The 25,358-nt window shown below is 45.2% G+C and overlaps 3 protein-coding genes and 1 long non-coding RNA gene across 14 annotated transcripts in view; 2 read left to right on the top strand and 2 right to left on the bottom strand.

Annotated features, from left to right (window-relative positions):
* The window catches only part of WDR7 (WD repeat domain 7), a 106,775-nt gene extending 101,654 nt beyond the window's left edge, over positions 1-5,121 (bottom strand). For 4 of the 6 annotated variants that reach the window (XM_015887227.3, XM_085529333.1, XM_085529335.1 and 1 more), the window contains exon 1: positions 4,428-4,507. The gene's annotated coding sequence lies outside the window, so the exon portion shown is untranslated. Of the gene's footprint in view, positions 1-4,427; positions 4,508-4,964 lie in introns of those variants that run through there. The other 2 variants (XM_015887228.3, XM_085529334.1) reach the window with 1 other exon arrangement.
* Positions 5,122-5,331: 210 nt separating this feature from the next.
* Positions 5,332-19,295, top strand: TXNL1 (thioredoxin like 1). Of its 3 annotated transcripts, XM_015887232.3 has the most exons (9): positions 5,332-5,504; positions 6,988-7,084; positions 8,065-8,238; positions 10,033-10,155; positions 10,395-10,464; positions 11,307-11,479; positions 12,445-12,549; positions 16,481-16,528; positions 19,116-19,295. In XM_015887232.3, exons 1-8 carry the CDS (start codon positions 5,407-5,409, stop codon positions 16,505-16,507), a joined length of 867 nt encoding a protein of 288 aa, XP_015742718.1. In that variant the 5' UTR covers positions 5,332-5,406; the 3' UTR covers positions 16,508-16,528; positions 19,116-19,295. The 3 variants fall into 3 exon arrangements, with proteins under 3 accessions (XP_015742718.1, XP_015742717.1, XP_032297331.1); XM_015887231.3 differs by lacking the exon at positions 16,481-16,528; XM_032441440.2 differs by lacking the exons at positions 16,481-16,528; positions 19,116-19,295 and adding an exon at positions 17,346-17,423.
* On the bottom strand, positions 17,534-22,240 carry LOC146754199 (uncharacterized). Its single transcript, XR_014939531.1, has 2 exons — positions 22,117-22,240; positions 17,534-20,782 (listed from the first exon to the last, which is right to left on the bottom strand). It is a non-coding gene; the product is annotated as an uncharacterized LOC146754199 (long non-coding RNA).
* A 1,942-nt stretch (positions 22,241-24,182) lies between these two features.
* The window catches only part of NEDD4L (NEDD4 like E3 ubiquitin protein ligase), a 115,349-nt gene continuing 114,173 nt past the window's right edge, over positions 24,183-25,358 (top strand). For all 4 annotated transcript variants that reach the window (XM_015848164.3, XM_085529327.1, XM_015848163.3 and 1 more), the window contains exon 1: positions 24,183-24,856. In XM_015848164.3, coding sequence (XP_015703650.1) covers positions 24,809-24,856 — 48 coding nt within the window. In that variant the 5' untranslated portion in view covers positions 24,183-24,808. The remainder of the gene's footprint in view (positions 24,857-25,358) is intronic.

Genomic DNA, 25,358 nt, shown 5'->3' with positions numbered 1-25,358 from the left:
TTTATTTAATAAATGGACTTGAAAGAATATCACTATTATGATGCCCTTGCATGAGTAATGAAAAGAGTAGAAAATAATGTACTAACTTGGTGGAATAGTCACTGACTCTCAGCAGCACTAATAAGGATGTAGGTCAGTAAAATTCCATAATCATGGAAAAAATCCCTACCTGAGCAAAGCTACTAAACTGATTTCTGAAGTACAACACATTGCTTAAATACTGAATCAAAGGTTCACTTAACACCTTCACCAAACCATAGTCCTACCAACACCAACAAGCACTTCTTTCACATGTAGAGCACTGGTAAAGCCTTCACAGCTAACCTAGGGAACAAAACTGCAAGCAGAAAACAAAATGTTGCATTCACATACAAGTCTACTTAAGAAGAGGCAAAGCAGATGCATAAAGGATTTTAATAGTTAACAGCAGTGCATTGCTCAGCAAAATCAGAGAAGTGACCTAAGAAGACCATGGCAGTGAAGATGAAGGTTGGATGTATGACCACAGAGCTTTATAAAAATGGTTGCTGCAACAAATTAAAGATAGAACCATGTAATTTACAGGATTTTTGAGGTTTTCTGCCTCATCAGTCACATAAGTAACTCTAATAGGCAGCAAATGAGAATATCGCCTAAATGAGAACTTTCCATATACAAACCACAGCATAGTGTAAAACTATAAATTCCTTCTGCCACAATTTATACTTGAAAACTAACCCCAGTATTTTCAAAAATATGAGCCACAAACCTTCCTCCACTTGTATGCAAACTGTTTCCGCAACATCACTTACAGGTGCCTCAAGCTTTCCCACACCTTCCAGCCATGAGATGCTGCCTAGAGATACCACTGAACCTCCTCAGAATCAGGAGCTAAGTCCTTTACCCTGGGACAGCTCTGTGATAAGTTCCTAAGACCAAAAAAAGCACCCAAACCAAACTGATTTCTGGTAGGAAGCCCATTAGCTGATGAGGGGCTTTCACCTCTGCCTTGTATTGGGACAACAAAAACAGTTCCCCAGCCCTCCAGCTGGTACCAGTTCTGTCCCCAGTGCATCTTAGGATACATGTGGGTGCTAAAAGAATCTGTCAAAAAATGAAAAAATAAAAAAACCCACAAAAAAAACATCTATGAAATGACTATGTCTTTATCATGTACACTCTCAGTCTATAACAGCTCCAAAATGAACCACTGAAGCCTGCCAAATGAACATCTGCTTCTAAATCAATGTAACTTAAGCTCAAACAAAGCAATTCAGAAATGTTAAGAATATACCATTCCTTTCCCTATCAGTGTTTACCACATACTAATGCATTTTTTTCTGCATTTTCAGTAGAATTTAGATTATTTCTCAGATCTGTCACCAGTAAGCACATAGAGGGCTGCCCTCTGTGACACCAGGAGAAGCCTTCTAAAAGAACAGCATATTTTCACATGAACAGTATTTGTGCCTAATATTTTTCACACAATCTTTCACTCCAGAAATCACGAGTTAAGCACTGTAATACCCCTCCTAAAGCCACTCACATGCAGGTCATCACATATCTGCTGCAGAGGCTTCTTTCTATCACATCATGGCTTCCATTTGAATTACCCATGTATTATAACGAATCTGATGACTATAATTTTATTACTAATGGCCTTTTCCATTTAATACTTGGAGCTGAGAAAAAAAAAAAAAGGATTAACAAAGTGGGGAGAAGAAAACGAAATACTGTATCCAGAGTTGCACGAATGTTCAAATGTCAGAACCCACACAATTAGATACTCACACCTTTCTTTGTGTAGATGGTGAATAAGCAATTCTGTAACTAAACACGAATGGTCAGCAATGTTTGCTCTGTTAATAACATTCTGCTTGTTTCTGAAGGTCCATTGGGAATTGTTAGAGGCTTCTGAAACTCATCTCAACTCAACACAAGGGGACCAAATGCCAAGTATTTCTGCCTCTTAAGCCTGTCCCTAATCCAACAAAACCATAGCACAGGTGAAGCGGAAGGCACTGCAGGAGATCACAGTGAATCTGAACAAGAACTGGGCCAGCTACAGCTGCCCAGGATCATGTCTATTTCTGCATATGCACAACCTACCCAAGCACACAACAACCATCAGGAAGAAACCTTCCTTATATTCAGACAAATTGCTTTTCAGGTGCAGGACCTGGCACTTCGCTCTGCTGAATTCATAAGGCTCTTCTTGGCTCACATCCCCAGGCTGATGCAGCTCTGTGAACCTCCCTCCCATTTTGTACCACCTGCAGACTTGCTCTGTCCATCACCTGCGCCACTACTGATGGTATTAAACACCAAAGAAAGATTCAGTACCAGTTCCTGGGTGTATCCACTATGACTTGCTCTGCAGCAGAATGTCACGCTGCCCATCACAGCCCTCTGAGCTGTGTGTTCAGCCAGTTCTCATTGCACTTATCCTGAGCACACATCAGCAGCTTGTCCAAGAGGATGCTATGGGAGTTGTGCCAAATGCTGCTCCTTCTCACCCATCAGTCTCAGCGTGGGAGGCAATCTCCTCTCTGTAAATCCATGCTGTCTAGAAAGTCAGAGAACACTTCTAAAAAGCTACTACTTCTTCAGCAAATTAGTCCATGTTTGTTTATTTGGGGTTTGAGTGGGTATTTTTGAAGGTTTTTTTCTACCAGAAGACATTTTAGACCGTATTTAGGTGATACAAAATACTGGGAAAGGACCTACATGCTCAGTTCTTTAACTCCAACACATCTAACATTATCACTTCAGCTCACATCAAACAAGCACTGAACACAAAACTTAGAGAGCAATACCTGTACCTTTAAACTTTATCCAAGCTCAACCTTCTGCTTCACAAATGAAAAAAATATTACTGTAACATCGTGCTAGAAGTCTTTATTAAGAAAGTAAAAATGTCGTTTTTCACTAAGAGAGTGTTACAAGTAAACAGGTGAAGAATGCAGTCAATGCCATGTGAAACAAATTTGTCATTGCGACAGCAATGTCTGGCAACCAGCCTAGCAAAAGCCAGGCAAATCTGCCATCACCATGCACATGGACATGCACAAATATGCATGCAAAACAGGACAGAAGATGGTGAGTTGAACTGCCAAGTGCGTTTGTCTTGGTAATTAACTGTGCCAATTTCAAGTCAAAGAAAAAAAAAAGTATGTAGCTATCAGGGAGAACCAATGCATCCCAACACAGCCAAGAGGCGCAAGGACTGCTCAAAGTAAACACAGCACCCTTCATTTTACTGCCCTGAATATTCACTCTGACCTCAGTAAACCCACTCATTACAATAGAATTAAGCATATCAGCAGGAGGGAACTAACCTCTGCTTGCTCCAAGCTATTATGCTGATCAAGGATTAAAAAGGTACAGGCACCTGGACCTCCTTCATCCCCCATTAATCTGCTGAGCCCTCCCACAGCCGTGTGCAGGCAGAACCTCCATCTCTCACGCATTCTCTATTTCTTCTCGCTCACTCAGCTGCAGTGGACATCACAGAGCACTGCTGTACTTCAGGCCCCATGACAAAGCTCCCCTCTGATATTTGTTTACACAGCACTTGACCTGGCCGCGATGTGTTATTGTAACACAAACAAGAGTATTGTAAACATGGCCTCAAACCTTCCCAACACAATCAAAAATAAATGCAACAGCACAAAAACAAACTTGCTTCCGAGACAGACATTAAAAATCCAATTAGTTCAAGCATACACTGCTACCTAATCTTTACAAGGTGCCAATAATAGTGGCATTCCAACAACAGGTTACTGCTTTCTGCAGCCAAGCACAGGACTGCAGAACACTGATCTAAAAGCACTTAACAGCAGGAAGGTAAGGAGGGCTATCCCATGGAAACCCACCTCGTGGGTATACAGATGAATGAAAAACCAGAAAAAGGAGGTGTTAACGCTACACAGGTGGACGTGGTCAGCAGGGATGGGGCTGCTGGGTGGTGTCTGTGGTGTCAGAAAGCTTTTCCAGCCTTAATGGCTCCATGGCTCCATCCAATTCTTGCAGCAGAGCTGGGAGACGCCTCTGACACGGGCTGCCCTGGCACCACGCTCGATGACACATGGAACCCACGCAGGTTTTTCCAGGCTCAAGCTGTCACCAGCACACTAAGCACAGTTACCCACGGGAGGTGCAGAGCCAACTCCAACCCATTCCCCACTCACCATCGGCATCAGGGCCGGCACAAGAAAAGGGAAACAGCCGTGTGAGGCCACGACGAGCCGCCAATGTGGCACTGAGGGTGCAGCCTCCCCCACCGCCTTCCCTTACCTCCCCCACACACACACACCACAGGGCCCCGCCCGCACCGCGTCCACCACCAGCACGACCCATGGGCCGACACCCCGTACGACATGGCGGCCCAAGGGCTGACGGAGGGCTCATCGCGGCTGTGAGGAAGGACAGCGGCCCGCAGCGCTCACCTGCCCCCGGCGCGGCCCTGCACAGCACGCCCGGCGCCGCGCTGCCCGCAGCAGCTCACCAGCACGGCACACACTGTCGTAAAGCCGCCCCCCCCGGCCGCCGCGACTGACGGCACGCGGAGGCAACAGCGTCGCCATGGAGACGGGCGGCCGAGTGTGACAGCCGCGCTGCGGCCGGCACGGAACGCGCTGCGCTCAGCATGGAGTGCTGCAATATCTTCAACCCCAGCTTCATAGCTTTAACTCAATCCCTTCATAGCTTTAACTAAATCCCCTTTATTTCCTCCCCCGTCTCCGTCGGAGCGTTACACCACAGCGCAAATATCTCCCTTTGCCGCCGCGTTTAAACTCGCGGTGTCTGAGTTACCGAATATTCATCTGTTTTAAGGCACTGCGACAGAACCGTTACGCTTCTTCAACCATCAGCGAGGCGGTGCATCAACGGGACGGACCCCGTGACAGCAGACAACTACCGGCACCTCTGCGGTACCCACCGGGATCACAGACAACAGGCAAAACCCGAGACAATTAACGTACCTTAATCGTATTATATCATACCAACGCCGCCGCCGTCCTGCAGGCGATAAAGGCCGCGGTCTCCTCGGGGCCGCAGCGGGACGGGCTTCCCCTCAAGCGTGCCCCTCACAAAGATGGCCGCCCACGTCACTCGTGCCCCTGACAAAGATGGCCGCCTCTCCTCAGCCGTGCCACTTTCCAAGATGGCCGCCTCACCTCAGCTGTGCCCCTGACAAAGATGACCGCCTCACCTCACCGTGCCACTTTCCAAGATGGCCGCCCTCGCTTCTCCCCGCTCTCTATTGAAGAGGCGCGGCGCCGCGCGGCCGGAAGAGCCATAGGGAGAGGTGTGTTGGAGCGCGCATGCGCGGAGCGGCACTCGTCGCGCGGTGCATGCCGGCCGCCCCTTCCCGCCGTGACGCTGCAGATAGAGGCGCCTTCTGCCTCCCCCCGTCCGGCCAGGATGGTGGGCGTGAAGCTGATCGCCAACGACACCGAGTTCCAGCCCGAGCTGAGCGCGGCCGGCTCACGCTTGGCTGTGGTGAAATTCACCATGCGGGGGTGAGTTGAGGGGCACCGTGAGGCGCGGGGCCCGGCCCGACGGGTCAGTGTGGTACGGGGCTGCACTGGGGAGGGGGCTGTGGTAGTAATAGGGCTGTGGTGGTGGTGGGGGGGCTGTGGTAATAGGGCTGTGGTGGTGGTGGGGGGCTGTGGTGGTGGGGCTGTCCTTCCTCAGGCTGAGGGTGGGAAGCTGAATATGGCAGCAGGTTGGTGTCAGCACAGCCCTGTGCTGGAGGTTTGGAGTTGTCAGTGTGTAGGATTCCCCTGCAGTTCTTTATGGGTTGTTTTGCTCCTTTTTTGCACGAGTTGTAAGAGTATTCCTTTGTTGAGATAACTGTATCTTCGTGCTTCGTGGCCGGCAACAAAGTGTTGTGTTCTTAGCGAGGTTGTGTTGATATTGTTACTGGGAATAGTGGCAGTTCTGTCATCCCTGCTACAGGCTTAATATCCTATCCCTATGGATATGGATCCTATATAGGGATTTTAATGTAGCTGTTTTCTACAGGTGGCAGTGGATTTCTTGCATTCAGTTTCAAAGAGTTTACTCAACATATACTGTTATAATTTAGCCTGCTGCTGGACTCCACAGGGCCCTTTACTCACTCATTTCTTTATTTCAAGTGGTTCTTGCTGTAATATTGTTGATGGGGGGAGAAAAAAAGTCTTAAGCATTGATGTTATCATTCAGTTTAATGGTGTGTATTAATACCAGCACAGCAAATTCCCTCAAGTACTGCATACCTCTCTTTGTGTCGTCCCATTTGCCTGGGTAACTTACCAAGTCATCCTTACAGGGATATCTTTCCATCATGTCATCACTGCCATAGGGCATAGTGCTTGTGCCCTTTCCAGCTGCTTTGTCAATGCATCTTTCCCTAGAAGGGGACTGCAGCTGCTTGGCTTCACTGCCCAATTAAGTTCTGACCCCACTGTCTCAGCACCAGAGCAGCCAATGTGCTCACCTGGACAATGACTGTGATCTTTTTATATGGTTAGAAACTCACCCAGCATTAGGGTTTAGATTCTCTTTTGAGTTCTTCCTCTCCCTCCTCAAGCTGTTGATCTAATGGTGATTCAGTTTCATTTTCTTCCATTTAATTTAGGAGTTTCTTTCCTTACTAAATTGCCTCGCTTTAGTAGCCATTTTCTAATTTTGCTAACAGGGGTAACTGATAATGGCACAGGTTGATTCTGTTTCAGCTGTGGGGCTTGTCATTGGGGTTGGGTCAGATCCACAGGTGACTATGGTTGTTATATGTATTACAGTAAGACTCAGTCGGATTAGCTTACTGTAATACATGTAACAACCACAGTAATGATGACATGTGGCATTACGTAGCGATTAACATCATGCACTTCAAATTATTGGCTGTTTTCACCCAGCGTGTACCAAAGGTACAGTAAGAAAATGAACATATTGATTCAGTTTGGGGCAGGAACTTTAAAACAAAAAAATAGCTTGAATTTTATTTTGTTTCCACAGATGTGGCCCTTGTTTACGGATAGCTCCAGCTTTCAATGCGCTGAGTAACAAGTACCCTCAGGCAACGTTTTTGGAAGTGGATGTGCATCAGTGCCAGGTTAGTATTCCAAAACATATTTCCATTTTTGTAAGATGTAGATTAGACAGTGTAGTGACTGAGAAGCTGGAAAGAAAGCTGCTCGGACAGTGATTCCTGGTTAACAAGAAACCATATTGAGAAATTCTCCAAAGTTGTTATATTCACAGGGATGTGACCAAACATTTAGGAGAATATCATTGCAGTTAGCACTTTGATATCCTTCATTTAAACAATGCACAGGCAGTTTAGCAGTTCCTGCTGTGTTTACTACCAATGTAACACAGTTACAAAGTCAGCGCCAGTATGAAGTAAGATGAGCAAGGTTTTCCAAGCTCTGCTACAATTACTGACTGAAATGGAAAGTGAACAGATGACTAGTGGGACCAGATTCCTGTTAAGTACTATGTGACTTTAACAGACAAATGTTGCTGATGAACTGTTGATTGACTTAAGGTTTGTTAACAAAAATCAACAATGGTGTGTTGAAAAGAAGCTTCTTGAACTCCTGCAAGTGATAATGAAGAGAGATGAGTATAGAAGTAGCAACACTGTTTAAAAGAATGCTGAATTATGGAAAGCTTTGGAAAAAAACCACCAGAGTGTTATAAATACAGGTAGAAATGAAGTGGAGGTTTGCAGCCTTCATGGTGTGCATTAAGCCCTTTAGAAAGGGCTTGTAACATGGTAAATGATCTTCCACCTTCAAGAGTGTGTGAGTAATAGGATTTTTATGATGTACTGACCAACCTAGTGGTAACACAAGATCCACTGAAAGAATGCAAATGTGTGAAAGATTTAGGAGGATCTGAAGAATTTTAATGTGAGCTGTTGTCTGACTTGAAGGTGCTTGTAACATAAGAAAAACTGTTGCTGATGTTGGGGCTGCTGAAGCTTGATTAATATTAACATGTACATTCTCATCTATGTGAAACAGTGTGTTATCCTGTTACTGGTAATAGTGTGTTAGATAACACTAGTAACCAATTAATACATTCTAGGGAACAGCTGCTACCAACAATATATCAGCAACGCCGACATTTCTGTTCTTTCGGAACAAAGTGCGGATTGACCAATATCAAGGAGCAGATGCTGTAGGACTAGAAGAAAAAATCAAGCAGCACCTGGAGAATGATCCTGGAAATAATGAAGATACAGATATTCCCAAAGGATATGTAAGCACATTTTAACTTAAGTCTATTTTTTTTTAACATTTACATTACGTGAACCTGTTAAAACTTTCTGTTCATTTCCAAGTGTATTCTGGTCAAATAATGCTACTGTAGGGAAACCTACAAGCTCCCGTGGCTTTAGGGGACAACATTTGAAACTTAACCATACTTACTAAATATGTACATTACAGAATTGTAAAATATGCTAAGAAAAATGACTGCACATAGCCATGAGTGATTAAAATAATGGATTTCATGTTTTATGGTGAAGATTTATCTACAGCTCTGTGTTCTGTTTCTTTCCCCCTCTTGAACTTCATGGTATGTTTAGCCAAAACATTTTTGAAGTGGAAGATCTGTGGTAAAGAACAGAGGTAGACATAACTGCTGAAAAGCTGCTCTGGTTGTTTTTTAGGAAGTACTCTTTGTTATTCTTGTGATAGTAGGCTGATTTTTAATTTATTAGTTTATTTTTCTTTCTTACTTGCCACTTCTTTAATGTTCTTTCTCATTTATACAAGAAAAAAAATCCTGCAAAGGAAATAACCTCCATAATAGTTCAGCCCTTTAGCAGTTTGCCCTGAAAACTAAGGGCCAAATGTTCTCAGAGGAAATAGTTTTTAAACTTTGCATCTAAATCAGTTAACTAAAATGTAACTACTCTCTAATAATTTTAAATAATTTTTTTATTGAATAGATTTCTTATCGTCACATGATCTAGACATTTATTGTAGAAAAATCAAAACAGGGATACTTGAATTTTTGGCTAAAATCTCAACGGAGCAAAGCAATACAATTAATTTCCTGAGAGCAGCAAATATTTATTTCCCATGTCCTGCTTGTTTTCTTCTTGGCTCAAGGCAATTGTGTGCATCAAATTACAAGCCTATCTGATAGCTGTACTTACAAACATGTAAGTGAGACCTCTGATGTGACAAAACACTTTCCTGGAGCTGTTGTCTGAGGTGGTGTTCTCCAAGCAATCCCTGGTGTAGTATTACTCCTTAAGTGAGATTGCCTGTTGTTTTGCCAGCAATATAAACCCAGTTAGGTGAAATATAATTTACCACATAACTAAATTGTGTTGCAGTTCATTGGCATGTGTGCATCACTTCCCATTAAAAAAAATCTTCAACTTAATTTTGAGCATCTGTAGAAGTCCAAATGGAATGCAGTCAAATTCCAGGGTTTTTTTTTGTAGGTTAACTATTTTAAATTCATAGCTGATGGTATCCATCAGACAGATGAGAGCAGGTTGGAAATCTAGGTGGATGTTTCTTATTTAGGTAAACTTCAGAGGCTTAGGTCACTTGAATTTCTTGCAGTTCCACTACTTGTTAAGTATTCCACTGTATGTGTTGCTCTTCACTTTATATGGTATGGGAGGTGATAGGTAAAAGGCCGTATAGTTTCACTTGGAATAACATCGTTCTTAGTGTTATAGGAAGTAGGATACAGGAAGTGAGGTGTATTCTCAAAGCAACTTATGTTTGAATTTAGTTTATGTTGTGAAGCTATAATCTGAATTGTAATGTGTAGTAAGGCTAGTATATGGGGCTTTCTTACGAGCAGTATATTATTCTTTGGGATCAAATATGTATCAGTGAGAAGACTGTATTAGTTGCCACCCAACAAGTTCCTGTAGGTTTTTCTTAGTGTAAATTCCTGTAGTTTTCTGTGTGCTCTGTTTCTTTTTTTTTACGAGTTCAGAGAAGAATTTCATTTATTCCTTCTACTGTGGGGGCTGAGTTTGTGGCAGGTGTGTCCAATCAGCAATTCTCTTGTTTTTCCTTTCAGATGGACTTGATGCCATTTATCAACAAAGCTGGCTGTGAATGTCTTAATGAAAGTGATGAGCATGGATTTGATAATTGTTTACGCAAAGATTCTACATACTTGGAATCAGATTGTGATGAGCAGGTACACAGGAGATTAAGATATTTTCAGTGACTGGTCTACAAGTATTTTTCTTAATGAGTTGGCTTTATATTGCTGTGATAGTGTAAAAAAGAGTGGGAGACAGTAGGTGGATGAACTAAAATAAGTGTTCGGAGTTCATTGTAGCATTTCCAATTATTGTACTTATTCATTGTGCTATGTTTGTTTTGAGAATGAAGAAAACAGTACTTATCAACAAATATCTCCTCTTTCCCCCGCAGCTGCTTATTACTGTTGCTTTTAGTCAACCAGTCAAGCTTTACTCTATGAAACTTCAGGGGCCAGATAATGGTGAGTGAGATATCTCTCTTTGTGTCATTGAAACCTGAGCTTTCTCCATCTTTAGTTTTAAATTTTGGAAGGTCATACTGTTGTCCCTAGTTCCTTTTACTGAAATTGTGTTGGAATTCACAGAAGGTAAATTTGGTGTAAATCAATAACATAAGTTATCTCTCATTCCTTAGGAGGAAGTCATTCACCCAGAGGGTGGTGACACACTGGAACAGGTTGCCCAAGGGGGCTGTGGATGCCCCATCACTGGAGGCATTCAGAGCCAGGCTGGATGTGGCTCTGGGCAGCCTGGTCTGGTTGTTGGTGACCCTGCACATAGCAGGGGGTTGAAATGAGTTGTTCGTTGTGGTCCTTTTCAACCCAGGCTGTTCTGTGATTACCATTATGCTGTCCTTGTGCACTTACCTCTACTTGCATCACACCAGATGTAATTACTGTTTGGATGTGCTGTGAGGGGAACCTCTAATCAAGGATTTTGTGTGGGAGCTACCGGAAGAAAAAGCTTAATTTTGATATTTAGTTGGTTTGCATTAAAAAATTAAATATGGTGCACATAAATGTCACACGTGACACAGAGAAGCAATTATTTTGAGGCATCTGTTGGATTTGTTAATGTGGAATTCTGTCACTGAAGTCTAGGCTTCAGTTTCAGCTTCAGGAATCTTTCAGTGTCTGGAGTGGTGGCATAGGGGTTGCAGATATTAATTCCAGCATCTGAAGTCCATGCCTGTTTTGAATGGTGCTTAGATGATGAGATGAGGAAGGGCTTCTTGGGTGGCATTTAGAAGATCAAACAAACACAGACCTAAGTATCTGAATCCTACTTCTGTATTTTAACGCAGGACAAGGTCCAAAGTACATAAAAATCTTTATCAACCTTCCTCGATCTATGGATTTTGAAGAAGCAGAAAGAAGTGAACCAACTCAAGCCCTGGAACTTACACCAGATGACATTAAAGAAGATGGCATTATCCAGCTTCGCTATGTTAAATTTCAGAATGTTAACAGTGTAACTGTAAGTGAATCCTGTGTGATCTTTGCAAAGCTGAAAGCTTCATAGGCTTCTAAACCCCTGTTTGTATAGTACATTTTAAAATAGTTGCTTATTCTCATTTTTTGCAAATGCTTTACTCCTGATTATCTTAAATATAGTGTGTGTATTTATTTTTGTCTTTCAAGTCCTCATTTCTGCAGACTTGTTTTTGCCACCAAGTTTATGGTGATTGGTCACGTAGACTTCTGTTCCACAAAGCTGTGCTGTTAAATACAGGTTACATATTTATTATTTAATCAAATCCCATGTTAGCTTTTGGCAGGACAATGTGCAAATACCAGGCAAGTGATAGGGCAATCAAATAGAAGTTCTGCTTGTTTGCACTCTGCTTAAGAACCCCACAGTAACGTTTCCAAGGTTTCCCAGCTAAACCTGGATTTTGTGTTTAAGAATTCAAAAAAAAAGCCATTTTGTCCAGCTCATGGATTTTCAGTACAGATAATGAAGTAAAAGACATTTTTGCAAAGCCATGTAAGTAGAGAAATTGCTAAAATAAATTCACTGATCTAGTGTTTATGCTGTAAAACATGTAATTAAGCAGACTGCAGTGATAATGTACAATTAGCAATGAAGGCTAATTAAAGACTGTTCATATTCAACTTTATTTCAAGTACAATTCAAATGAACAGTGAACTGTGAGTTTATATCCTGTTTGATTGCTGAATATGCCCTCAGATTGGAAATGGAAGTCGGGAAATTGCAAGCTGTCTTAAGTTTTTAAGTAAACCACTAGGAAAATAATAGCTTTCTACATAATCATTATTTAGAATAAGAGGTCAATGGCTTCTCCAAAGGGTAATAAGCCTTTATAATCGGAAATAGTATTTGTTTGTTGAGTTCACAAAAATCAGTAGCCTAACATTATATACGTTAATTCAGGGACAAATCACTTATCTTAGTGCTTGTGTTTTGGGATTTTTTTTCAGTTGTTTGTCCAGTCTAATCATGGGGATGAAGAAACAACAAGAATCACTTACTTCACATTTATTGGAACTCCGGTCCAAGCAACAAATATGAATGACTTCAAGCGAGTGAGTCTTTGTTTCTTAAAAGCACTTAGGAATGTTTTAAATCTACCCAAAAATGAGTTGACTAAAATACACTCAGCAGTTGTTGTAATTTCACAAGTTAAGGTAGATCTGTCATCCAGAACAGAACATGCAGCTTTATCTTAACAGCTCTTTGGTCTTGCCTTTGTTTTTGTTCATCAACTGCTTCTTTGTCTTTTTCAAAAGGTAAGAATGTGTATATCAACTACTGAAAACATGAGTAACTGTTATGTGTACTATAGACAGTGTTGTTTCTTAACAGCTGTGAGATCTGTACCTTGGTTTCAAAACGTGTATGCTGCTGGTGCTCAGGAAGCAGGGAAGCAAGTCCCTGTATTAAATAGACAAGCTCCTTGTGACTGGCTTTGTAGCTGTTTCAGTGAAGGATTTTATGGATTTTACTCAATAGGCAACACTCTGTAAACTTGAGATCCAAAAAATTATTGATCACAAGGTAAATATTACATTAAACATACTTTTTAACACTAAACAGTGAATCAGACAATTTGCTGCAGTTTGACTTTAGGCTAATAAATGCTGAAGAATAAAGCATTCTCATTTCCTTTTTGATTTTTTTAATTATTTTTTTTTTTTTTTGAGAATGTGAAACGGGTTTGAAAGTATTGAAACCGAAAGCTACTTACAGCTCTCCCTTATAATGTATTGTCTGTTAAAAATAAACTGCTTTAAAACTTACCCTTTTTACAAAGACAAACAGAGCTGTAACACCACTGCTTCCAAGCTGGGCAGCCCGTGCAATGATTGACATTGAAAGACCACAGAATTTATTACACAAACGACTTACAACTTCAGAAAGCTAAAAATGCTAACAGTTGCCACATTACATACTTGGAACTTTTTATGTTAAAACTTAATCTAACATCTACTTCTAAAATTTAATAAAATGAATAATGATGTTAATGAATAGAAGTTTGACAAGGTTTTGCTGATTTACCGAAACTTGAAGCCATTAAAAAAGATGTTCTAATATGCTGAATTTAATGGATACCAATTTTAGAAGTTTCTAATGGAGCACATCTGTTTGACTCAAAACTAGAAATAGTTTAATGTGTTTTGAATCCACTTACATGTTGGTTTTTTTTTTTGTTGTTGTTGTGTACAGCTTTATCTTGTAAGTACTTGGAATAGTAGGACAGTGCCCTGCAGTGAGTTCTGCCATTACTATTTAGCATCACATGATTTATCTGCAGTAGTTCTGTTATTTTGAGGAAGAAAAGAAAGGTGGCACTCATGCTGATAGTTTCAGTATTTGATCTCAGTTCCATTTTTCTGTACACTCTGTAAATTTTCTTCTTTCTGAAAGTTTATTTTCTAACAGGGACACTCTTAAATCCGGTATTCTTTTTCCTTTGATAATTTTTGGCTAAGCAATATATAGTTGTGGGTTATCATGAGTGTTTGTGACTAGTGGTGAGCCACATGACGTTTCCTACAGTGTTTTAAATTGTGAGAACAAAGCAGTAGAATGGATGCAGTCCTCATGTGCTACCTTAGTCTGAAGCTGTAACAACCTTACTCCTGTCAGTGCTGGGTGTAAGGTAAACTTTTAAAAAATCCTGTGTATAGTTCAGGTTTAAGTACTTAAGGGTAGTCATTAAACAAAGAGACCATTCTGTGCTAGGAGCCACGTGGAAAAGACAAGCAGGAACAGATGCAGCTCCGTTCAGAGAGTGTACAGCTCAAGATGGGATAAATGGTTTGACAGGGAGAACAATTATCACTGGAACAGGCTCTGCAGGGGCATGGTGGAATCCATGGGACAAGGCATCTCGCATGGTCTCATTCTGGCACACTTTTTCCACAAAGGGCTGGAACTGGTGATCTCTCAAGGCCCCTTCCAGCCTGGGCTATCGTTCTGTCCACATAAATCCCATAGAGGTATTAAAAAACAGAAAATTATTTTAAAAACATCTGTTTGCTGTAAATAAGGGGATTTTTAAGCCTCTGATTTTAGATGCAGTGCAGTTGCCTGAAAGCTGTTATACACCTTGTTAAATACCACACTATTTACTATTTTGGTTTCACTAAAGTTCACATGTGAATGTCTTTGCACTGTTGAGGAATGTGATTTGTGACACCCATTGGAATGGAAAGGGAGCACCAGCCTTCAGAACTGCACTAATAGTATCAATGTCAAGAACTGCCCAGAGCTACCTCACAGAAGAGAATACACTGTTAGCTTTTGAAGCTGCTAATCCTGTCTTGTTTGAAGTACTCCAGCTATGTACAAAGTAGGAGTATTAGCTTCTGGAATGTGTCTGAACTTCTGTTTTCTCACTTCCAGTGGTCCGTCAGCTGTGGAATCTTAATATAGTGTTGGGCATTAATTAGGATTGTAGATCAACAGGGAAACCTCTTATTTCTTTTTATCCTTTTTAGTAGATGAAAAGACCAACCCCACTCCATACTGCTTTCAGGAGTGTCACTGCCTTAGCTCAGTCCATTTATGCAGTGCATTTTTCTCTTCTAGTTATGGTAGAAATAGTACTGAAACATAATTAACAAGAGTGGGGAGTACTTTTTCCCATGATTTTTTTTTTAAGTGTTTAGAAGTAAAATCAATTATTTCTAAATGGAAGCATTAGAATGTAAAAGTAGACATGAGCATGAATCCAGCCATGCTTTTATTGTTTGACTCATTGCTGCTCAGTTGATTCTATGTATGTTCTTTTTCAGCTTAAAAAAAAAAAGAAACCCACCACTGAGCAAAAAATTGATTTCAGTGACTTCTGCTGAGGATCAGGCCAACGTGTTTTGATACTTGGGGGGTGAATGCAGGGCTGGTTGTAGCAGCTCACTGTTCAGCAATTCATTATTAACGTGTGACAGCAACCACCATGTCCTTGAGCCTAGGAAAACTTGAATTTGCTCATGTTGCTTTGGAGCTCCAGCAGGGCTGTAAGCATGACCTCTTCCTGATCAGTAGGACTGCTGAATATAAATGAGGCATAGTTTACAGGACTTACACTAGCTACCCCATGCAAACCTGAAACTCATCTACTCTGGAAAGTAGTCCTAAGTACTAAAAGAGATGTAATTAAGGAGATCCTTCGTTGGGGATCTTGGTGTTAGTTTTTACACACATGTAGTTGGTATTGGTGTGGACAGGAAAGTTGCATTCAAACTTGTTATAGTACACTGTGTCCATCCCGTTCCGTGCACAATTTGATTTTTATCCTCTGGGGAGGAAGGAAGTCTTTGGAGTTGCAGGAAAGGGGGGGGTCACAAGGGACAGAAGTTGTATAAACCGACTGCAGAGCTCTTAGGTAAGAGCTGGAAGCGATGGGGAGACAGCTGAGGCTCTCTGCCCCACATAAATAAAGGGCCCCTAGAAGCAAAAAAATTACGAGTAACAGTTTCTTCCCATGCATATTTCACATTATGAAGTAATTTTTGAAAGGCCTACTGTAAATGCATGGGTTTTTAATTTATGCTGAATTATTTCTGCTTCTCATCTACATGAGGTCTGATTTAAGGCAAAATTAAAGAAGCCCAGTCCTGTACCAGATTACACTCAAGATGTAGGAGCTTAGATTTGAGATTTATTTCCAGTGCCCATAGATATTTCTCAGCCAACCTACTGTGAGGCGAGCAACTAATGCTGAGTGACATCCATGAATTTCTGTGGGTTTTTGGTTCTGGACTGATAGTTTAGTCCTATGAACTAGGTGATACACTGATAAATTTCCTCAATTGTAAAAGACCATGCAACTTGGTGCCAATGGAGTTCTTGTTTATGTCTGGTTTAACTTCACTGCTCAGTTTAGAGGCTAGGGATATGGGCAGGTGGGGGTTTTCTGGTCCCCTCACGAACTGAGGCTTTTCAGAACAACTTATTGCTCTCCACTTTGCTGCTGTTTTTCTTGTAACACTTTCTTTGTTTGTTTTTCAGCGTAACTTCCCATTTCTAAAGAACTAAAAATGCAGAAGACATTAAAAAGTAATAATAAGATTGGTGTGGTGTGGCACTACTCCCTTTCCTTGCTTCCTCTGCTCATCTAGCATCTCTTTCACCCCTTCCACAATCTCAGCACTGATGCAAGACCCATGTCTGCGCACCTTCTGCAATCAGAACCAGCCTTCTCTACCTTCTAATGCATCAGCTCATCTGTTTTCATTCCCCCCCCCATCCAAATCTTATCTTAAACACTTCTCTTTCTTACAGTTTTACAGACTCTGTGCTCTTTATCCCAAAGTTGACATTTCTAAAAGCACACCAGCTAGCACTTTTACAGCTTCTTTCCTGTAACTCATTTTTCAGCTAGAGTTGAATTCTGTAAAGCAGTTTGAAATGCAATTTGTGAAATGCTCTACAGAAAACTTGATTTTTATATATACTTTTTTTTCCTTAGTCAAGATTGATGTCCAACTTTGGTGTGACTGCAGTAAGCAGCTGGGCTGCCAGTTTGTCTTTTATGTTCCCCACTTGGCTGTAGGGAAACTACTCAGGGAAGACAGAGTGAGGAGCTGAGTGGTGTTTGTGCAGAGGTGGCCTGATCATGCTGCAGTACCATGAGTTCAATTGCTGGACCTGCTTCAAAACATTCTTCTACAGGGGGACTGGGGGCTGTGACCAGTATCTTGGAGGGTGCTAGGTGGCAGTTGTGTCTGTAAACAGCTGGAAAGTTGATCCATTCATGAGAAAAAGATTAATGGTGATTGTTTGGTGCAAGTTTCTATGCACGCCTTCTTCTTGGGAAATGTTTCCTTTGCCTGTGATGACAAAATACCCATATCAACGTGATTAATTTTCACAGATAATACACATGGGCGAGTTGTCAATTCCCACTTCAGACTGGTATTGCAATACTTTTCATTGAAGTTACACACTTGCTAACAGCTAATCTTTAATCTTTCAACCTTTTCTTTTTCTTTTTTTTTTGTTTTTTGTTTTCTGTGTCTGAACACAGTTTGCTTTGGAAACACGAAGAATAAGTACTACTTCTTGTCAGATTTAACTATTTTTTTTTATTTTTTTTAACTTGATTAATTGGATCTTAATGCAAATGATTGGATTTCTGATTTTTTTTTCCTCTTTCCTTATGTTGACAAGTGGAGTTTTCCTGTCCCTGAGCAGTAAGTTGAGGTCACAGTGTGGTGAAAGGCTTCTGGTCAAAGGTTTCTGGGAGATGAGGATGGTCTCTTAAAGTGTTTTTCATCAGTAGATACCCGTTACTTTGTGAGGGTGGTAACTGAGCTCACCAAAAGCAGTTGGATATTCTAAAGACAAAATTAAACGCGCCCTCCAAGAAATGGAAGAAGAGGGGAAGAATTGGGAAAAATGCTTACAGAGATGTGACTCCTCCAGTATGGGGCTGTGGAGGTTTCATTTTTTTTCTCTAGGGTCAAGTTTAAGATACCCTTACAGTTGTGTATGTCACTATTGCCCATGGGAATCTTGTGTGGTATGTTGTCATTTAATTGCAGAGGTAATTAACCCTGAACATACTGGCTATAGGAGTCCATCAGAGTACAAGAGAGATTTTACTCCTTAGTTTTCAACTGCATTTTGGGTAGTAATTGGAAACCCTATATTCCATTAGTGTAGATTCTGTAACTCTATTCATGCTAATTCAGACAAAGCCTTGTCGTAGCTCCGAGTGCTACTTTGGTTAGATGGAAATGAGTTGGGAATTGGTGTCTTGATAAAGGTCCCCTGCAGTTTCAAGCCCAGAGTTTTAAAATCTTTCTTTTTATTCTGTTTTGACTTAAAAATGGATATTTAATTTTAGAGTCTGGAAGAGCAGTGGAATTTGTACGAGTCTTTTCAGAAACGTGACTAAAATTGCATCACTTCCTGCTGTCTGGGGCTCGTGTCTAGTTTCTATAACAAACAGGACCCAAAGCCCTTCCTTTATGAGCCATGCTAACTGTAAGCTCCTACTCTGCAGAATGCAGAGTGCTGGTGTTTCCCTTGCTGGCAAATCTGACCAAAGTCTGGCAGCAGTGGTGAACTTCTCTGAAAAGAGAAGTGCTGAGGTGGCTGGTGGGGTTTGCAGAACCAGAGGTTAGGAGTAATCTTCACAAGAAACGACGTTTTCACTGGGGATTACTGAAAATCCTACAACTTCCAGGTCTCAGCAGGGTTGAGCTGCATGGTAAGGTAGATGTTCTCAGGCCCTTACACAGTAGGGTCTCCAAGGGAAAGGAACAAAGGTTGTTACTGGAGCCCCCAGTGGTTCCCTTCCTGCTGTGTTACTTCGTGGAGCATTCTGAGGTTGAATGCTTGGTGAATAACACGTCTAAGTGTGGTATGTTGTGTTGCAGTTCCTTCTAACTCTCCTCGAGTGAGACTGATACTTTGCTGCTTTTATTAATACTGAAGATAAGAGTTTCTGGTGTCTTGCAGCCCTCTTAGCACCTCAGAGGGATTCACAGCTCCTTCACGTGCAGCAGTGCATGCTCAGCTGTTCTAATGGAGTTGAGAAATGTTGTGGTTGTTGATTTTTGACGCTAATTTAAAAAGGAAGCTCAGTTCACTTGTAGGTTCACCACTCACTGTTCCTGTCTGTCTTTTCCCATATCAGGTAGTTGGCAAGAAAGGAGAGAGCCACTAAGGACGTGTGAGACACTGGAAGGCCTTACTGCAGCCAGCTGAGATCTTCACTTCTCTCTACAGCTCCTGGATAATTGCTTGACCATAGCCAGAGACTGTCGGTCTGTTCCATTTTATGCCATTACCAATAAATCATTGTTTTTGAGACAGAGTTTCGGTAGTGTTTCTGTTGTAATCCTCGCTACGTGTATTTGTAAATAAAGCCCATGACTTTTGCCAAGGTTCAATTTGTTATTCTGGTAACTGTGACTTCCCGAGCCACCCAGCTGGGCTGGAGTGGCAGAGACAGCAGATGTTGTGGAGCTTCCTTCATGCAGGGAGTGCAGGACAGACAGCAGTCAGCCAGAGATGGCCCTTCACTGCCACTGGGAGTCCAACCCAGAGCTGCTTTGCTGGGAGGCCAAAGGAGCTTGGTGTCACTGTTTGCACTGAGTGCAGGCATTTCTCATCTGGGAACAGCTCTGCCTGCTTTGGGGGTTTCACTTCCCACCTCCAAAGGCACAGGGCAGGTCCTGCAGGTCTGTCCCATACGGCACATTGCTTTGGGCTGCTTGGCGCTGGGAATTCCTGTGTGCCTGGGAGGTTTTTCTTCTAGGCTTGGTCAATACCTGTCCCAGTGTCCAGCTGCACAGCTACAGCCTCGTGCACACACCTCCTTCCTTTTGTTTCTTTTGCCAGCCGTTCTTCCTTCCTCTAGATCTTGATAAGGAAACATTGATTGCAAATACTGATTTTAAACCTTCATTGAAGTTCCTGTACTACTTTAGTAGCTTTCCTTGGAAGCACACCTTAAGTAATTCTAATACAGCAGGCATCTATCAGCACCCTGTATGCAGAGTTGCCATAAATCCCACCAAGGCTCTCATCCTGTCCTCATTGGCATTCCTTGTTTGAGCACAGAGGGGTGGATCTTTTCTGGCGTGGCAGAGCTGTTCAGTGTAGTACCATCAGCACGCTGTTAGCACAGACTTCTCCAAACAGCCGGGGCCTGGCTGGAGCAGTGCTGTGTGAGGCACTGTTTGGTCGTCTTCTCGCTGTACCTGCCCACTTGTGAGTGCTCCTCCACCCATCTCCTGCTTAGCAGTGCGTGGTGGTGGTGTGGCTTCTTCCCTGCTTCCCTGATTTTGCTCCTGGGGGGCTGTAAGGCATTAGCACTGCATAGAATACACAGTTGTTCTTAAATAGAACTGAGGGCAGTATGAGTAACTGTACCTGGTGATGGTTTCATGCACGAATTACCTTTAATTCTGATTTAAGTGCCTCATCATAAGCTCTGCTCACCTCGTACCACAGCTCTGTACCTGCGAGCTGTGACGCCCTCATGGTTCTCAGCTTTGTGTCAGATCCTTGTTGTCAATGCAACTCTCATGTGACTCCATCAGCTGCGTGGTGCATACCTGCCATACAGTGCTGCAATAGATCTGAATAATTGGTTAGAGAGACCTGGCTAATGCTAGAGTTGATGGAAGGTTTGGTGTGGAACTGCACAAAAGGAGCTGTAAGTCATGACCCCGGAGCATAGGTTTGATGCTGCCTCTGAAGCTGGTCCTGTCCCTGAGCAGTGCTCCCAGCTCTGCATACACCTCCCGTCCTTCATGCATGCATTCTGCTTGGTGTGATGTGGGTTTATTTTATTATCTGTGGAAATGAGATAATGAGTTTCTATTTTAAACAGAGCTGACGAGACAGTGGGATAAAATCTATAACTTTCCGCTGCTGCTTTCACGAGCCGTTAGGCACAGTGGAACCAGCAGCGCCTTGTGCATAGCGTGTTCAAGAAGTCCCCTTTGGACCCATTAAAAAGCAGTAATAACCACTCAGCAGACAGATAGGGCAAACCCCACGTGCAGCTCGTGCCCCACCACATTTGCTGTGTGCCTTCCTTCTATGGCTCTGAGCACAGCTCTGCACACAGAGCATGGCCACAGCTCAGAGACCCACAGGGGCAGCAAAGATACAAGAGAATATCATTGGAGAAGGCCACTGGCAGCAGCTTATCCCCATAATGCTGTTTGGTAAGCCAGAGGAGTGCCTATCTGATCTCCTAAAGAGCATTTTCTGCTTAGGCTGTGGCCGCGCTAATCTGTTCAAGCCAATTCTGCAAAACTCAAACCATCTGTATCTGCAAAGATCGCGCTTTGTTTGGGTTTCCTTTGTGTCTGCTGTCGGAGTGTGATGAAAAGGACGGGGATTTGCAGTGCCAGCCCACAACCTGGCATGTTACAGTGACCTTCTAAGGAGCATTTCACAATATTTGAGTAGCAGCAGTACAGCTAAGTCCAGCAGCAAAGTAAATAACAGTTCCATAGAACGGCAGTAGCCGTGCTTTGCAAGTGTACTGTGGGTACAGACAGCAGGAATAGTGAAGCCTTTGCAGCCTCAGCCTGCTCATGAGGCTTTGGCTCGTAGTTACTCAAGCTTCTTGTTAATTGCACAGTAAAGGTTAGCTCGTGTTTTTGGATCAGATGAGAAGTGTGCATGGTTTTTCTAGGGCAACGATCACTCCAAGGGCCCATCCCAGCCTGCAGTGGGGACCCTCTGCTCTGCCTCCACTGCACAGCAGGACTCTGTGCCACCTGGTGCAGCTGCGCAGGCTGGGGAGCTGAGTTAAACATTCAGTGCTGCATCCTCAGATTTCTGTACGTGGAATGGAAATTAGGAAAATGAGGTCAGGAGAACCTCAGCAAATGGCCGTCTGCTGCTCACCTGCATCAGAAGCCCACGCTGTGAGGCCTCTGTTGGAGCACACAGCCTCGGGCTTTATTGCAGTCAATAGGGGAAAAAAGCATTTTCCTGGTGAAGTTCCTTTGCCTTTTCTCAGATGTCAGCCTCGGGGTGAGGTGAATGAATTTCAAAGGCACCCAACCCTCTCCTTGGGGACAAGAGGATCCTGGAACAACCCGTCAGAGTTCCATCCCCTTGTCCACAGCAGGAGAAATGCTAATTGCAATTGTAACAACTGGAATGTTTACCTGTAATTGGAAATAATCCACTTTAAGCACAACGGGGCTGTGGGCCTCCCTAGGCTCATGGGCTGTGATAAATGCCAACACCAGGTACCAGCAATTCACTGAGCGCAGCACAGGAATACCCTGGAGGGGAGAAGGCCAACAGAGGTTTAACTGCAGTGTTACTTTTCTATATGGGCTAAAAATGAAATGAGAAAGACATTTCTGATTTGAATGAATGCTGACAATGCAATGCAGTAACAGAATCAATTAGGAGCAGGGGGAACGGGATGGGGAGCAGGAGCATCCTGTGCTCAGAGAGCACTTCATGTCTGACCCACTCCTCTGTCATCATTTGTGCCTGCTCCGAGATTTGAAACACCTGTTTGAGGTTTGGAGCCTTCAGTGGGGACTGTGGGATGCACTGAGCACAAAGCAGGAGCTTCGCTGGCTCTCATTTTGCCGTGCTATATGCCAGCACCTGAGCAAAAGGTTGGAGACCTGGCTGCTGCTTTCCCCTTGTGACACCTGGGCTTATCACACAGCTGGTGAGGTGTAAGGCTTCCTGCTGCACGTAGCTGCATTATCTCTATTTGCAGTGGCCCCTTCCTTCCAAGCAAAACAAAAAGCAAACACAAAGCTCAAATTAGTGCACAGCAATTAAGACATCATCTCCCTCTGTGCCTACCTGGTGGCTTTGCAGGTGTGCTGGGAGCAGTTGGGATCTCCAGTGCCCGCTACGTGCCCTAAAAGAGCTGCCTGCTCATCCGGCCCTGTGGCTCCCATTGCCCACAGACTGTGGGTGCACACAGGGAAGCAGAGGAAGCATCCTCCTTTTCCCCCACAGACACACATGCAGAAGTTGTTAGGGGATCTGTTATGAACAGGCACAGGGCTGCCCGCATCCCACAGCCGCATCCTTGTGACACCAAGCAGCATCTTCAGCTGCGAGCTGCCACCCAGCATGTACACCTAACCTATTTTTGCTCTGAGAACTTTAAATAATGAACAGCCCGTGTTGCATAACGAGGCCGCTGTAAATCATCTGAGCTGCACCTGGAGACTTTGGACGGGGCCGTCACAGATGAGTTACATCCCCACAGGGCCGTCTGCTGCTCCAAACACAGTGCTGAGCAGAGATGATGCTCCACACCCCCATGAGCACACAGAAGGGTGGTCCCCATTCAGGTGTGACACCCCACAGTGTGGGGCCATCAGAGATGGAGGCATCCCTTGGGGAGAAGTGCTGTGTGAGTAATGGAGCAGTGTGAGTGCTGCTGTAGGGGGGTCTCACTGATGGAGCAGTGTGAGTTCTGGGTGTGTGTGTGAGTGGTGGACCAGCATGAGCTCTGTTTTCAGGTGTGTGGCACAGGGATGGCCATGCTCAGCCATGGCATACAGACAGCCGCAGCTGGGTGTGTGACACAGGGATGGCCATGTTGGTGTGTGACACAGGGATGGCCACGTCCAGGTGTGTGACACAGGGACGGCCATCTTTGGGTGTGGAAGCACAGGGCCACCCCTCGTCACTGCATGCATGTTATTAATGAGTTCTGTATATCCATGTAAACACAGCGGGAACTGCTGCCCTAAGAAGGAATAGATGGTATAAATGGTAGGAGAGCAGCTTGCTTGTAGCTGCAGCTCGTTATCACTGCACCTTGCCAAGAGATAACAGGCGGATGATAAAGGTGGGAGCAGCAGCGGGTGGGGCCGGGCTGGATGGGGCCTGGGGACAATTGAGGAAGGAGCAGAAATCCAATAAGGAAGTAATTTGGAGCCGAAGCGTGCTTCGCTTCTGCTCGGATGCAAGGCAACTCCAAGCGCCCACAACGCTTCGATTCCTCCAAGAACACCCTTAGAAGCAGAGAATAAACAGGAGAGCGACAGTCACGGACCGGGTGACATAAAGCAAACGCGGAGCTCAGACGGGCGCACGGCCCAGCCGCGGACACAGCAGCGACGGACCCGGCAGGAGGAGCATCGCTCCCTTCCCAGCGCTGTTCTCTCGATCCGCTCATCCCTCAGCAGCGCCCGCCCCTCGGTGCAGCCCACCCGCTGTCCCCTCCCCACGGGTCCGACCCGCCGCCGGCAGCTCCGCGCAGCCACGCAGCGCCCCGCGGGGCCGCGGCCGAGAGCTCGGTGTGCGGCGCTGGGACCCCCGAGGGGCGGACACCTCCCACCTCCCACCTCCCCCCCGCCCCCCGCCCGCTCCCCTTTGCCGCCGGGGGGCGCCGTTCCCCTCCGCCGGTGTCCGCGACGGCGCGTGGGAGGGGCGGGGGCGGCGGTGCGCTTTGTGCGGCGCTCGCGCCTCCTCCGCCGCCGGGGGCAGGGCGGCCCGGGCCGGGCTGACGCGGGGCTTTTCCGCCCCCGACGATCGCCTTCGCCATTGGGGTTGCTCGGCCCTTTCCCCGCCCCCGTGGGCCGCCGCCGGGGCTCCCCGGCGCGGGGCGGGCGGCGTTGGCGCGGCTGCTGAGAGCCCCAGCCCAGCCCCGGCCTCGCAGCGCTGCGGGCGGACCCGGCACCGCCCCCGGCCCCTTTCCCCGGCGCTCGGCCGCGCCGCCGCCTTCCGCCGCGGCAGCAGCAGCAGCAGCAGCAGCAGCAGCAGGAGGAGGAGGAGGAGGAGGAAGAGGACGGCGCACCTGGGCCGGGGCGGCGATCCCCCGCCGAACCCCCGCGCAAAGCGGGTCCCGCGGGACGCCCGCCCGGCGGCTCCATGGCGACCGCGGCGGTGGAGCCGGTGTACGGGCTGGCGGAGGAGGAGGTGGGTCGGGCCGGGCCGGGGGGAGGCATCGGCTCCATCCGTGGGGGAGGGTACGGGGATCTTCCCCCCACCCGGCGCGAGCCGCGGGCGAAGGTCGAGGGTCGATGCGGAGGGCGCCGGGAGCGGCCGAGGCGCTGCCGCTGTGCCCCGGAGCGGGGCGCGCTCCCGCGGGGCCGTATTGGTACCGGTACCCGTACCCATACCCGTACCCGTACCCATACCCATACCCGTACCCGTACCCGTACCGGTACCGTGCAGCACCTGGCGGGCCGGGCCGCGCCGCTGCGCGCTCCCGCGGGGCCCAATCCTCATCCTGCGCTGCCCGCGGGCGTTACACCACGACGGGGAGGGGATGCGCGGCCGCCCGGGGCACGGGAGCAGCAACACGGCCCGGATCCAGCGCTGCCCGCTGAAGGCGCACAGACAAAGCGTGCGCCGTATCCGGTGTCAGCGTTAAACATCGCTGCTTTGCTTCGGTGCCCCGAGCAGGCAGGGAAGGGGC

This window comes from Coturnix japonica, chromosome Z, assembly GCF_054131305.1.
Source record: "Coturnix japonica strain WE chromosome Z, WE-NBRP24, whole genome shotgun sequence".
NCBI classification, from domain to species: Eukaryota; Metazoa; Chordata; class Aves; order Galliformes; family Phasianidae; genus Coturnix; species Coturnix japonica.
This window is presented reverse-complemented; position numbering and strand designations above follow the sequence as displayed.